Source organism: Anser brachyrhynchus (genome assembly GCF_964034855.1).
Source record: "Anser brachyrhynchus genome assembly, chromosome: 2".
NCBI lineage: Eukaryota > Metazoa > Chordata > Aves > Anseriformes > Anatidae > Anser > Anser brachyrhynchus.
The window spans coordinates 79546986-79560122 of NC_137695.1; the positions used below are offsets into that span (position 1 = coordinate 79546986).

The 13137-nt window shown below is 40.8% G+C and overlaps 1 protein-coding gene across 5 annotated transcripts in view; it reads left to right on the forward strand.

The window, feature by feature from the left end:
- Positions 1–13137, forward strand: part of LOC308189336 (cadherin-6) — a 103278-nt gene that overhangs the window by 39425 nt on the left and 50716 nt on the right. For 2 of the 5 annotated variants that reach the window (XM_080579270.1, XM_080579271.1), the window contains 2 exons: positions 6876–7010; positions 12192–12546. In XM_080579270.1, coding sequence (XP_080435396.1) covers positions 12319–12546 — 228 coding nt within the window. In that variant the 5' untranslated portion in view covers positions 6876–7010; positions 12192–12318. Of the gene's footprint in view, positions 1–3266; positions 3416–6875; positions 7011–12191; positions 12547–13137 lie in introns of those variants that run through there. The other 3 variants (XM_080579269.1, XM_080579272.1, XM_080579273.1) reach the window with 2 other exon arrangements.

The following is a 13137-nucleotide window of genomic DNA, read 5'->3' on the forward strand; positions in this document are numbered from 1 at the left end:
AAAAAAAAGCAACATCCTAGCTCCGGTGACACAAAATTCATGAAATTCTCATCATTTTCAACAAGACCAAAGCTGGTCATTTCTGTACACTGCTATCTTTAAAAGTATCAGAAAAGTTAAGTATTTTCTCAAGCCAAAACTGAAGACGTATAGAGTAGTCTTTGCAGTTATGGAAGAACAGCAGACTCACTCCTCTCTGATACAGAGCAGTGTCAGAGACTGTACTGACAGCTCAGTTGGTCAACTTCCATTTATAACTGGAATTACTTTTCCTGAACATTTACTGCTTTGGGGAATACCTTTTAGATGAAAAGGAATTTCAGAAATAAGAGGGCAGTCTCTCTTGTCCAGATTAGTATCTCATTGTTTTTTAAACAGAGACATCTGTTTACAGGCATGAAAGCACACATTATGCAGAAACAGATTCATTTAATTCTGCTCCTCCCAAACTGCTTATCCATTTCTCTCTTTGATCTTGGCTATCAATCTTGGCTACTCCACGGAATTAATTCAGAATCAAAACTCCACTGAGCAACAAGGGCCAATTTTGCAGCCTTCAGTGGCTTGTACAGAGCAATGCTCCTCTGAATCCTGGACCAAGAACAACCACTTGCATCGCCCATTTTGTATATTTAGGATTAGCTCCTTCGGTTGCCTAAAACATAAGAACAGAGCTGTCTTAGATATTTCTAACCCCCTGTTTGCTGCATATGTGATCGCATAATTATTTAGCATTAACAGCATAATTAAGAGTTGCAGTATGACTCCCCACTCCCTTCCCTTGAAAACAGTAGCAAAGAGTCTAGCTGGAACAAATCTAAAAACAAAACACCATATCCAAGTCTCCATTACACAAGGGGAAGTTTTCAGTAATTCCATTACAAACCCCACTTCCAAAATATATATATGAATTCGCCTTCTATTCCAAAGAGATTCCACTTATAATTGCAAAGAACTTAACAACATTGTGAACACCCATTGTTTTAAGGCAGATCAAGAAATCTTTCCCAGACTTCTTTACTCCTAAGAAGCAACATGCTTACAGGGATCTGATCATAAATCACTGAGAGGAGCTTTCTCATGGGGTTCAATGCCCAGAGGAGCATGCCTTAATAACAGAAGCATGGGCTTAGTCACCTTCACAACATTTGATGTTAATGGTGTATGCACACTGAGCTGTGGGCACCAAAAGAGAGAAAATAAATAAATAAATTTGTGATTCAAATTTCTTCAATATTCCTAATTAAACAACTCATTAAGGTTTTTCAAAGAACTAGTGACATAAGTGGCATTATGAAATACTTCAGAAGCTATTCAGTCACAAGCAACGTTATTCTTTCATACATTTTCATATTCTAAGAAACATGAAATTACTAGCAAAAACATATTAAAAGGCCCCTTTCAAAGAAGAAAGCCACCTCTCAGATTAGCAATTTGAAAAGCAAGTATGCATGTTTCCTATTCAGGGAACTTCAAGAGTTTCAGAAACATCACTCAGTGTTCACAAAACCTCAGTTAAGTAATGAGTCACCATGGCTGGATCGCAGTGAAGTGGGGAAGTTTCTTGCCTCACCTGAAGTCACGGGCTGATTTCCCCACACAGGTTAGAGATACAGCACAGATAGTTCCAGCTTGGAGCTGTACTATGAATAAAGATCATCTTGTTTGGACAAGAATATCCTAGAGGGCAGAGTGCTAGAAAATCCCTGCCGTAATAGCATGGTATTTATTCACCCTGGATGAACAGCAAGCATGCCTCATTCCCATTTAACAGTGATCATTCAGCCCTAGTAACTCTGAAGTCACTCAGAAAAGACTCAGTCCCCCTAAATGCCACAGCTTCTTTTGCCAGCTGTGAGGAGAACCCAGGACTCACCACAGGTGTTTCCACTCCTAGCCGTGTAGTCTTGCTTGAGAAGATCTCCAAGCTCCTTAATAGGATCCCAGGGAGGATCAAGAGCTGTGAGAAGGGAGGCCGGCAGATCTACATTAGCTCTCCTGCCTTCTGGTACTGCTTCTTAAGCTGTGCAGTTAATAGGGGTAACGTTAAGAGGCTTTTAAAGAAGCCATAGCCTTTTAGTGCAGCCTGTTACTGTCATGATCAAAGAAATAAGAGACTCTTTCATCAAAAAAAGAGACATGACCTACTAATCTACAGTTCTTTTAATAGCACATTTGTAATGAAATGAGTCTTAATGGGCATTCCTCTATTTTCCTGTTAATTGCTCCTGTTGGAGTGTATTTGCATAAATGGAGTTCACTTGCCCGCAATATGCTGAGCCTTACAGGGATTGCTGGTTGGTAGCAGTCCGCATCCATTTCTCCGTGGTAAATGGCTGTGGAAGTCCACAAGAAATAAGAAAGCCCTTAATGATCACATATAAAGCTAAAGTTTAGCTATTTCTACCCTTCCCAGGTCCAGTACATTATGCCCCACCTACCAATTGTTTTCTCCTAAGTTCAGAGTGGGAATTACCATATGTTACTGTCAAAAAAGCACAGACAACTAGAGAGAGCATCAAGCCTCTAGCAGAGAGAAAGAAATAAACAGCAGCTGGTGACTAGAAAACTACTTAAGAAAGATAACCGCTTTGCTCTGCCACAGATGAAATGGGGCGTGCTGGCAACGGGGGTGGCGAGGAAAGTCCCTGTAAGGGAGAACTGCAAAAGGCAAGCAGAAGAGATTAGGGTCACTAAAAAGGAATAAAATGCAGCAGTCAAAGGTGGGTTGGGGCTTTCCTAGAAATGTGAATTTACAGATGGCTGTAAATAAATAAAAATAAATAAATAAATAATAATCGCTCATTAAATATGAAAAGTGTATAAACTCTAACATGCCTAAATTGGAATCAGGTGAACTCTGCTTACCTGGTTTGCCTCAATTAGACCACTTTCTCTAATAATTCTGGTATCTCTGTCTGTGGGTTTCCTCTGTAGGAAACAAATTAGGACTTTAGCAATTAGTATCACACTTGACAACAATGTATACTGCCCAAAGCACAACCAAAATACTCTGTCAAAGAATTTTCTTCTATCTGTGTCTGTTATTGAACTGCCTAATTACTACTGTCAAAAATAGTCAGTCTTTGATAGGAAGATACGCTAGTGCCTGCTGAAAAAGAAGCTCCCCCCTGCTTGCTTTTATTCCTGGCTACGCATGTGGCAATATAGCCTCTGCCTTCACTGTCACACTGCAATGCTTTAAGAAGAACTGCAGTGCCACTGAAACAGCTGCAAGCCCAGCTTTTTCTCTTTTCTCAAGCCAGGTTTTGGAGAGTATCTGCGACATCTTGGCTTAGAGTAATTGCTGCTCAGCACAGAAAGGATCTGTTGCATGTGGCTCTGTCTCATTTACAGGAGCTTGAGGATGACATCAGGGGCCTCTGATGGCATGGAGGCAGGTGCCTAATAAATGGTAGGTGGATGGAAAAAGCAAAACCCGGCATCTCATCTAGTTAAGGAAAAGATAATTTTCAGGGAGAAGCTGACGAAGATTTCTTTAATATGTCTAATAATTCTGAATAGTTCCCTTAATAGAGATTTTGGGGTGGTAGCATCTCATACTATTCTAAGAATGGAGTCTTGTTTGAAATAGCTGTCTATATTCTTTAAGAAGAAAGTCTAAAAAGTCACTGATCCCTTCTAAGAGCCCGTCTATGAGACTTTCAAGTACCTGAGTCTGGAAAGAAACAGAAGAAGAGGTATTCAAACTATATAGCTTTTTCAATGAAGAGACAAAACGCTTTAACTTAGGCACTTCAAGTCACCCGAGACCCTTCCTCTCTGGGTAGGAAGACTAGGTTCCTTTTCAGACATCAAGTTTTGGTGCATAAGGTGGAGTGACTTTTTCTTTTATGGCACTCCTGCTTTAAAGAACCTGATAATTTTTATTTTTTTATTTTTTATTATTTTGTAGGTTTAATAATAGCTTATTGCATGTATGAAAACCACAGTACATTTCACAAGGGGGTGGCAAAACTGCAGATTTCCAACAAGTACTGAGATAAGGTATTCCTACAGCATTTTCATGGCTTCAAGGATATTTTTGGTACTGCTGAAAGCACTTTGGCTATCACTTCAGGCACATCTACTACTCTGCCATCAAGGTATTGATTAGGAATAAACGACCCATGTGCCAGATACGCCCAGCATCAGAAGTGCTACCAAGTTGTTTTCCTACTAAATGTAGTTGTTTTCTTAGCTGTTTTTATCTTCCCTCCATCAAGGACCAGCTTAATATTATTTAAAGTATTCTGTTGTATCACCTGCTAGTCACATACCTGTCCCCAGTTTTAGGATATAATGCAGTTTTAGCTGAATGCTTTTCTCTGCGGGGGAACAATGAAATGCCATGGATGCCTGTCCCCACGTCACCTGCATGAAGCAGATGCAGCTGGAAGCCTTTGGCAAGATCAGTTCCTGCTTCCTGCTAAAGTCACACAGAAATAGCTCACAGAAAGGGCAGGATCAACCCTTTCCATGTAGCTGCTGGCCGCAGAGGTGAACAGCCTGTGACACCCGTGTAAGGTTGCTGGAGTTGCTGCTCTTGCCTGCACACCCAGGCAACGTCAGATGCTTTTCCCAGTGCTCCTCCTGCAATGTCACCTGCCTGCACACCCTGTAGCATGCGCCAGCGCGCTGCTGGTATGTGCAGCAAAGGTGGGCGTGGTGATTAAAGCACAGTGACTATGTCTTGACTGGCACACCATCAGGAAGGAAAAAGAATAACAAAGTGATTAAAGTGCTGCTGTGTGACTTAGGAAAGCTGAGTCCAGGTTCCAGCCCTGCCACAGGTAGAACCATAAAATGGTTTGGGTTGGAAGGGACCTTAAAGACCACCCAGTTCCAGCCCCCTGCCATGGGCAGGGACACCTCCCACCAGACCAGGTTGCCCAAAGCCCCAGCCAGCCTGGCCTTGAGCACCTCCAGGGATGGGGCATCCACAGCTTCTCTGGGCAGCCTGTGCCAGGGCCTCACCACCCTTACTGTAAAACAAAAATAAATATATATATATATATTCTTCCTTATATCTAAAATGTCTGATTTATATCTAAATCTTCCCTCTTTCAGTTTAAAACCATTGCTCCTTTTCCTTTCGTACACACACTGGTAAAAAGACTTTCTCCATCTTCTGTATGTTTACATATTGAAAGGCCACAGTAAGGTCACCCCTGAGGCTTTCTATTCTCCAGACTAAAGCCCCAGCTCTCTCAGCCTTTAGGAGAGGTGCTCCAGCCCTCTGATCATTTTTCTGTCCCTTCTCTGGACCTGCTCCAACAGGTCCACATCTTTCTGGTGTTGGGGGCCTCAGAGCTGAGCGCAGGGCTCGCAAGAGCAGAGCAGAGGGAGAATCCCCTCCCTTGCCCTGCTGCCCACTCTGCTTTTGGTGCAGCCCAGGGTACAATTGACTTTCTGGGCTGTAAGCACACATTGCCAGCTCTTATCTGATTCTTCATCCACCAGCAGCCCTAAGTCTTTCTCTGCAGGGCTGCTCTGTCAATTGATCCCTAGTCTGTGCTGATATTGGCAATTACCCTGACCCAGCTGAAGGACTTTGATATTCTTGAATGACCGCAGATTAGTCACTTAATGCAGCCATACAATGGAAACAAGAATATTTCCTCTTCTGTGATATGCCTCTGTCTTGTGTGTTGACACAGTTTATGCACAGTGGATATAAGATATGATTTCAGTGTTTCTAAATACAGAGACTTAGCATCGGCATCTCCGAAACAAGACAGTACTGAGACTCTTTTCAAACAGCAGGTGAAAAAATCAAACTATCCGAAAGCAGATAAACCACATCATCAGTCCCCTCACCAGCTACTGAATAATCTTATAAAAGTCATGCAGTCGTCTATTGCCATTACCTCTGAGGCACAAAAGGGAGACAGATACCTCTCACTTTGCCTATTTTGTCAGTGTGTGCTTTTGTGAAGGCTGGTGTTTGTGTGCATTCAGGTTCACTGGGGTTAAAGCAGTTGCATTGTTCAAAAGGGCCATGCTAATAGATCCCAATGCAGGATGGAGGTAGTAGTTATCTTAACATTTCTGCTGCATTCAGTTATTTTTATAGTTCTGGACCTTTTCTCCTGCTGAGAGAACTGAAAAAAAAATGGTTTTCAAAGACACTATAATCAACCACTGCTGGCTGCAATTACATTGTGTACTTGATGTCTTCAGAAAGAACCTATGGTTAAAACTACAAATCTTTTGGTTTGAATTCTCCTGGCTCTGTTCTGTTTGGTATTTCAGAGGTGTATTTACAGAAATGATCGCTAGGGCATATGGGTTTATATAACAAAGATATCAAAAAAAAGTGAGCATCAGAAGATTAAAATTTCATCAGCTATCTTTACTCTGAAAAACTGACTTTTTTTTTTCCTGTTTATGACTGATATTTACAAAGGAATACCCCATGGAGAATGAAGGAAAAAGGGCATTTGGATTTCAGAGCAGTAAAAGCTAATTCACACTTGAGAAAATTATTAGATGGAGACTTTCAGATCTGACTGGTCATAAGAGAGACATAATTGTAAAGTAAGCTCAAACTCAACTGCTTTTTAAGTCCAAGTCAATTATGGACAAGTCTGCAATGTTACAGCTTCTGAGTACATGAAACTTAGCTATTACTGGAAATATCCAGCAAGAAATTCTTTCCTATATATGAAAACGTATCAATATGATATATTTGAATATACGAATATGGCACTGAAAATAAATGAATATGATGACTTTGGAAGCCTCTATTTTTCAAGGTTAGCTGGAATACTTTCTTTTCTTTGTGTAGCTATTGCTACTTTAACCTTTCTCCCCATGATGAGAAAGTAATTTTTTTGCAGATTTTCCTTACAGCCTTAATCCTTTTCTTGCAGTCTTGCCTGCGGGGTAGCAGAACTTGGTGTTTTTGAGGACAGCCCCAATGACAATTTGAAGTCCTGCCTCCTCTGGGTTGCTCAAATTCTTTTAGGAACTGGGATATTGCTTCTTCAGCATGGCTTTGCAGCAAGGTAAAATCCAAGCAAATAACCATTAGATCCTCACCTAGCATGCCTGGTTCCAAACCATGGACTACCACATCCTACACACTAAATCTAGGACTCAGTATCCAGCCATTCTCCTTCCCCCAATTAATGCTTTACCCACCCTTCATTCCTCAGGCTTTGAAAACAAAATGTTGGTTCCTTCCTCTCTCTCAGGAAGGCCTGACAGGTTAAACACTTGCACCTGATCTCAAGGCCAGGGGAAGGTCGTTCCTTGCAGGAGATGGTGATTATGGAGAGCACCTCTGCCTGCCTGGTCCCAGCACAGGACTGGCAGCTGAGCCTCCTGCACTGGGAAGCTGCGAAGCTGCAACCTGTGGTCAGGCAGCCACAGCTGGCAGTTTGCTCTGTAGGACTGTTGGGGATTTATGCAGGGTCAGTCCGCCTGGTAAACTCACTTGGTGTTGGCTGGGCAAGCATCTAGAAGTTATTATATCAAAATTCTTGTACTGCTTTCCCCCATCCTTCGTCTTCTATAAAATTAAACATAAATTACAGCTTCCAGGGCAGAACCCTCCTTCTCTTCTGAAGGTAGTGGTAGACACTTCAAGTGATACAGTCGTTGGTGAAGCCAGGGACTAGTTTGCGCCTTTTCACCACTGCCCATAAAACAGGCTTGATTTTGAGGCAGCAGAGGCACATGCACAGGTGCATTCACAGTGTAATACTGCTAGAATTAAACAGCGGGGTCTATTCTCTGCCTTTGTGCATTTCTTTCCCAAGAACCTAAGCAATCTTGATGAGCATAGATGCAGCTTATTTCTTCAAATAAATAAATTAAAAAAAAAAAAAGTTAAACTAACTGTTCTTGTTAGTTGAATATTCAAGGGGTGTATCTGTATCATTCCCCATACTCAGTTTCCTCAATTATTATGACACATCAGCTATTAACGTTCACCTCTTTATTCACTCTTCATGTGAGAATAACAGTAAATTACCAATTCTTGAATACAATCAATGTTAAATCAAATGTAGTAGTGGACCTTAATCCTAATGTGTGAAGCTTTGTACCCAACCCTCAAACAATGAAACTATACTTAGATGACTAAGGAATAAAAGATCTATTCTAATGGTACTTCTTCTTGAATAAAGGTTATGTCAGAAATTTTAGAGACACTGATGATTGTTGATATATTTAGAGACTATTTACAATCTAATCATCAGTGGCCCATAATGTTTGACATCGATATATATACAGAAACAGAACTGAATTCACGGGATCTGAAAAGAAATAATTCTCAAGTCCAGGATCTAGGACAATTTACAAGTCATATTCCTTTGGGAGTCTATTGAGGAGGGAATACGATGGGGCTGAAGAGAAAGGAATAAAAAAGCCAATGTTTTCCCTCTCCTTACTGGTGTCTCTGATGGGAAGGCTCCTTGCTAGCCTGGTTCATTTAACCACCACCTAGGAAGAGCAGCACAACCCACAGTGCTGCAAGTGGAGGTGGGACCTCTCTGGGGTTCTTCCTGCCAAGAACCTGCACCTGATGGCTGTCACTGTGCCGGAAAGCCATCTCCAGGACTGTGCTCCCTGATACATTGGCGGAACCCTGATGGACACATTTCCTCCGATTTATACTTGCAATAATGAAGTACTTTGCAGGAAGGGTGTAAATTCGCACTGAATTCTCACATCGGTGGCATGAAGACATCTACATTAACGAGATACTGGGGGAAAGGGTGAATAGAAAGGTTGACTATGAAAATCATCACCTAGGGGAAATAATTTTGAAGTAAGTTGATATTTATAGTGATTAAGCAATTGTCTGAGGTTTTGATCCTTCAAAGAGGCATGAACATAAACTTTAAATCTGCGACTTGTCACACCAAAGACAGTTCTTTGACTGCAAGTGACATTGCTTTTATGTTAACAATCATCATACCTAAACTTAGACTGGGATTTTTTTTTTTTTTTAAGCTTGGGTATGCAGATTCCTCCTTCTCCGATAAAAAGCCCATATTTGATGTATATTTGAGCTGACAGAGCTAAGCCAGTCGTCTGAGATTGTTGTACAGGAAAATCGTTTTTCACTCTTGACATTTCAGTTGATTAACACAGTGCGTTCCCCAATCAGCTGACCAGCTGATGGTTGAGGAAAGTGAGATGTCTGAAGTGCTCCTTCTGTCTTTCTGCCTGTCTTTGTATGATGTGAAGAAAACAAAGAAATTTTAACTCCCGTCCCTTGGTCTGGACCAAAGGAAATGTCCCATCAATTGTATTTGCACACCTTCAATTAGAGAAAGAAAAATGTCCCTGGTCAATGACTTGTTTTCAAACTAAAGACAGGAGTGAACACAGAGATTGCAGGTGAGCAACCATTACGTTGCAGAGACCTCTCTGGAGCACGAGGCATTGGGACTGAAGCACAAAATGTCATTTAAAAGCCACAGGAGCTCACTCTTTACTAATGGCTCAGCTCGGAGCATATTGCTCCTGTCCTTTTTATTCACCTCACTGAATTTATCATTATGACCCATAAAATAGTTATCAGCACCTATAGGGCAAAGACACCCTGGACTTCGGTGGGTACTTACCCTGACTGCACACTTAAGCCGAGGTCTGCAAAAGTGTCTCTGCTCTTTTGCCACTCACACAGAGGCTGTCAGGGCTTAGCTGCTGAGGCACTATGCAAAGACCACCCAGTCAAGAGGAACATTATGGGATCATGCCCTTATTTCAGCTTTTTGGACACATCTCTGCAGAGAAGAATAAAAGACTGTATTTGACAGCTATGATATCATTCTCGTGAGCTATATTTCAGCATGAGCCACTATAAAACCTCTCCCATGACATCAGAGCTGTGAAATATAGCTGACTTCAAGTGCAGAAAATTCCTCCATAGGAATAATTGTTTCCTGGCAATTGGCATTTGAAGGACTGATCCTTTAAAAGGATGGCACAAATCCTATGCAGGTGACTCTGCTCTAGGCAACACTACTCAGAAAACATTACATACAGGAGCAGAGGCATAGAGCCCCACTGAGGGATTTGGCCATGGAGGCAATGAGATGAGCGCCGGGGGAGCCTGTCAAGTGGTGATTTTCATTCCCTCATGCCTCAGCAATCCACGTAGTCTTCACTAATCGCAAAATAATAGGTTTGCTCGTACGCTGTGCTCCCTACCTCAGACCCTGCCTCCCTAGAGAAGCAAGCCATGTGTGTGCAGCCAGAACTCGCATCTCCTTGTCCTTTCCCACCCACACTCCACGCGAGCCTCATGCCAGGCGTGCTGCTAGAGGGCTCTCTCTGTGCGTGCACGTATGTTTGCACGGGGGTTGTGCCTACAGAGCCACGGGTCGTCATCTGCCTCACAGCACGCAGAGCACCCAGACCTGCAGGGCAGCGCTGTTCCTGCCTACAGAAGACTCACCCGTGCTAATGAGAGCTCACTAGGAGCCTTCCCTGCTCTCCGGAGGAAACTACACCACTTCAGAACTAATTGTGCCTTTTCCACTCCTCCTCTTAATGTTAAAAAACTGACTCCTTCCCAACCAGAAGTTACCTTCTTACGCTATTTTACCTTGTGAAGCAGTAAAATGATATTGTCTGAACAGCCCTGTTCCATTACGTACTATCCATCTAAAAGCTAAGTGGTATTTCTTTATAGAAAATGATTTACTAAGAGGAACCGTAAGAGACTTGAGGTTATTTTATACAATTTATTACTAAGAACAGTGACAACCAGAAGAGTGGCTAACCCGAGGCATTGTAAATGCTTTAACTCCATCAGTGTAGCTCAGAGGCTAAATTCTGCCTGATTTACACCTTTAAAAAAAGAAAAAAGAAAAAAAACACATAAAATATAGCTTTAAAAATTATCTTTGATGTAGAATATGATCCAAATAGTGACACATTAAATACTTAGAAAATAAAACAAATCTCTTTTGATTTGATATGAAGCCAGATTGCTGTTCAACAATTTTATTTACAAACATTGTGAGCTGCTGTGTTGAATTTTGAGCTGGTTCAGAATGATCTATATTTTTTGATCAGGATATTGAAAGAACTTTTCCGAAGAGCATCTGTGCAAAACAAAATGAAAATCAAGCAAATGAACCTTCTTTAAGAGTATGGATCTGTTTGGACTAAAAAATTGAACAAAGTGTTTATGAAAAATACTCTTATATGTTGTAGAATGTTTCCGTCAACTAATTCTGATTTCTTCAGATTATAAAATGTTCCAGAGCTGATCATTAGGCATTTGGTTATCTGATATCATTTCTTCTTTCTGAGTAAAAGCTTTCGACTGCTTTAAAACAGAACTGTCAACACCGAGCTGTAGTACTGTATGGATGGCTTTTTTCATGATGAAAATCATGTGGTCTTCTGAGATGGGGATCATTTTCATATTTATTTTGTAGCTGCACAGATATTTAATATTAATAATAGGAAACAGTAGCTAGTAAGAGCCCACAGATAGAGATGAACTAGCTGTTTTTTATAAGTAATTAATGAAAACATTTACATATATAACTATGTATTTAAAGATTCAAAACTCAGCATAAAACTCAGGCAGTAGGTAAATAAGAAAACCAAAATGTCCACTTAATCTCCTACATAGTATTAAACAGGCCTAGCGTGTGGGACATATTGACAAATACATACATATATTTCACTAACTTGTTTACCTGACCCTTCTAAAATGAAGTTAAAGGCAACATTCCTTACATTTTAGGGGAATATTCTAGAGTTATTTTCAGTCCATAACTATAGCAACCAAAATGCTTCCTGAGAAGCGTGTGCATTCTTGCTAGCCCTTCTTCAACATAGCAAAGTAATCCCATCAAGATCGCTGGTCAGAAATTAATCAGTTATATCCTGAAGTCCAGGCCATAAAAAAGGAAATGCCTTGTTTGCCTTAGTCCATGAATGGAAGTAAATGGAGGCAAAGAAAAAAAAAGAAAAAAAAAAAAGAAAAAAACTACAACAACAATAAAAACACCAAAACACATCAACACTAGCTCTTCCAACTCAACATAGGTTAACTCCAGTTACTTAAAGGACCACCGGCAATGTTCTGAATCAGGAATAGCCCTACTTTTCAATGATCACTATTACTCTTCTACTTTTTGGACTTGCTTGCTGTAATGATGAATGTTAAATACCTTTGAAAATACTTAAAATGTTATTATTTTTCTTTTCAGAGATCCTTTGAGACTGCAAAAACTATTTAAAGAAGGAAGACGGCATGAGATTGGATTCAGTGCAGTAAAGTAGGTTAGTTTGAGGACAAGAAAAAAGTTGCTGTTTAGATCTTCTCGTGTTGTCGTGATGAGAACTTACCATTGCTTCTGGCTGCTGTTTTGGGCTGGTCAGCCCCACCAAAGTTTCTTAACTTCGTTGTCCAAAAGGACTAGTGGCTTTCCAGAGAAGGGAAAGGTTTTGGTATTGTCTGGAAACAGCAGGAGAGAACTCAGTCGTTCCAAAAGGAGCTGGATGTGGAATCAGTTCTTTTTATTGGAGGAATACACAGGAACTGACTACCAATATGTTGGCAAGGTAAGATTCTTTTAGACACATCTATGTTTTGATCTTAGAAGAGTTAGAAAGTCAGCAATAGCAAGTAGGTAAGAACAAAGCCTGCTACAACTTGCACTTCTCATTCCTATCTGCCCAGCTTCAGAGGACATTAATTCAGCAGAAAGGTTAGTACACTTCAGCTTCAAATTGTAATCCGCAACAGAAAGTTCCCAGTTTAACTTGCAAGTCCTATGGCCAATCATACACAATTCTTTTAGAGTTGTTTTTTGTTTGTTGTTTTTTTAAATATATATTTTTTTTTGTCTGGAAATAATGCAACTCTATTATAGGACAGTCTAGGCCAGTTATTAGCTTTAAAATTTAGTATGTGTTTTCCTTCATACTCCTTAGCTTTGTAGCGTCAAACTATATATACCTGAAGAGGGTCTAGTCCAAGATATTTGGGATTCACAGTACCCATACTTTGGTGAGGGTTTACTCTACCCAACAGAAGGCAACCATTTCATTGCTTATTTCCCACTGCACACACCAGCACTGCAGCCATTTTCTGATGAGGTTTCGTGGTGCTCTGTGACATGACCATCATACCACAAGCCATGCTATTACAAA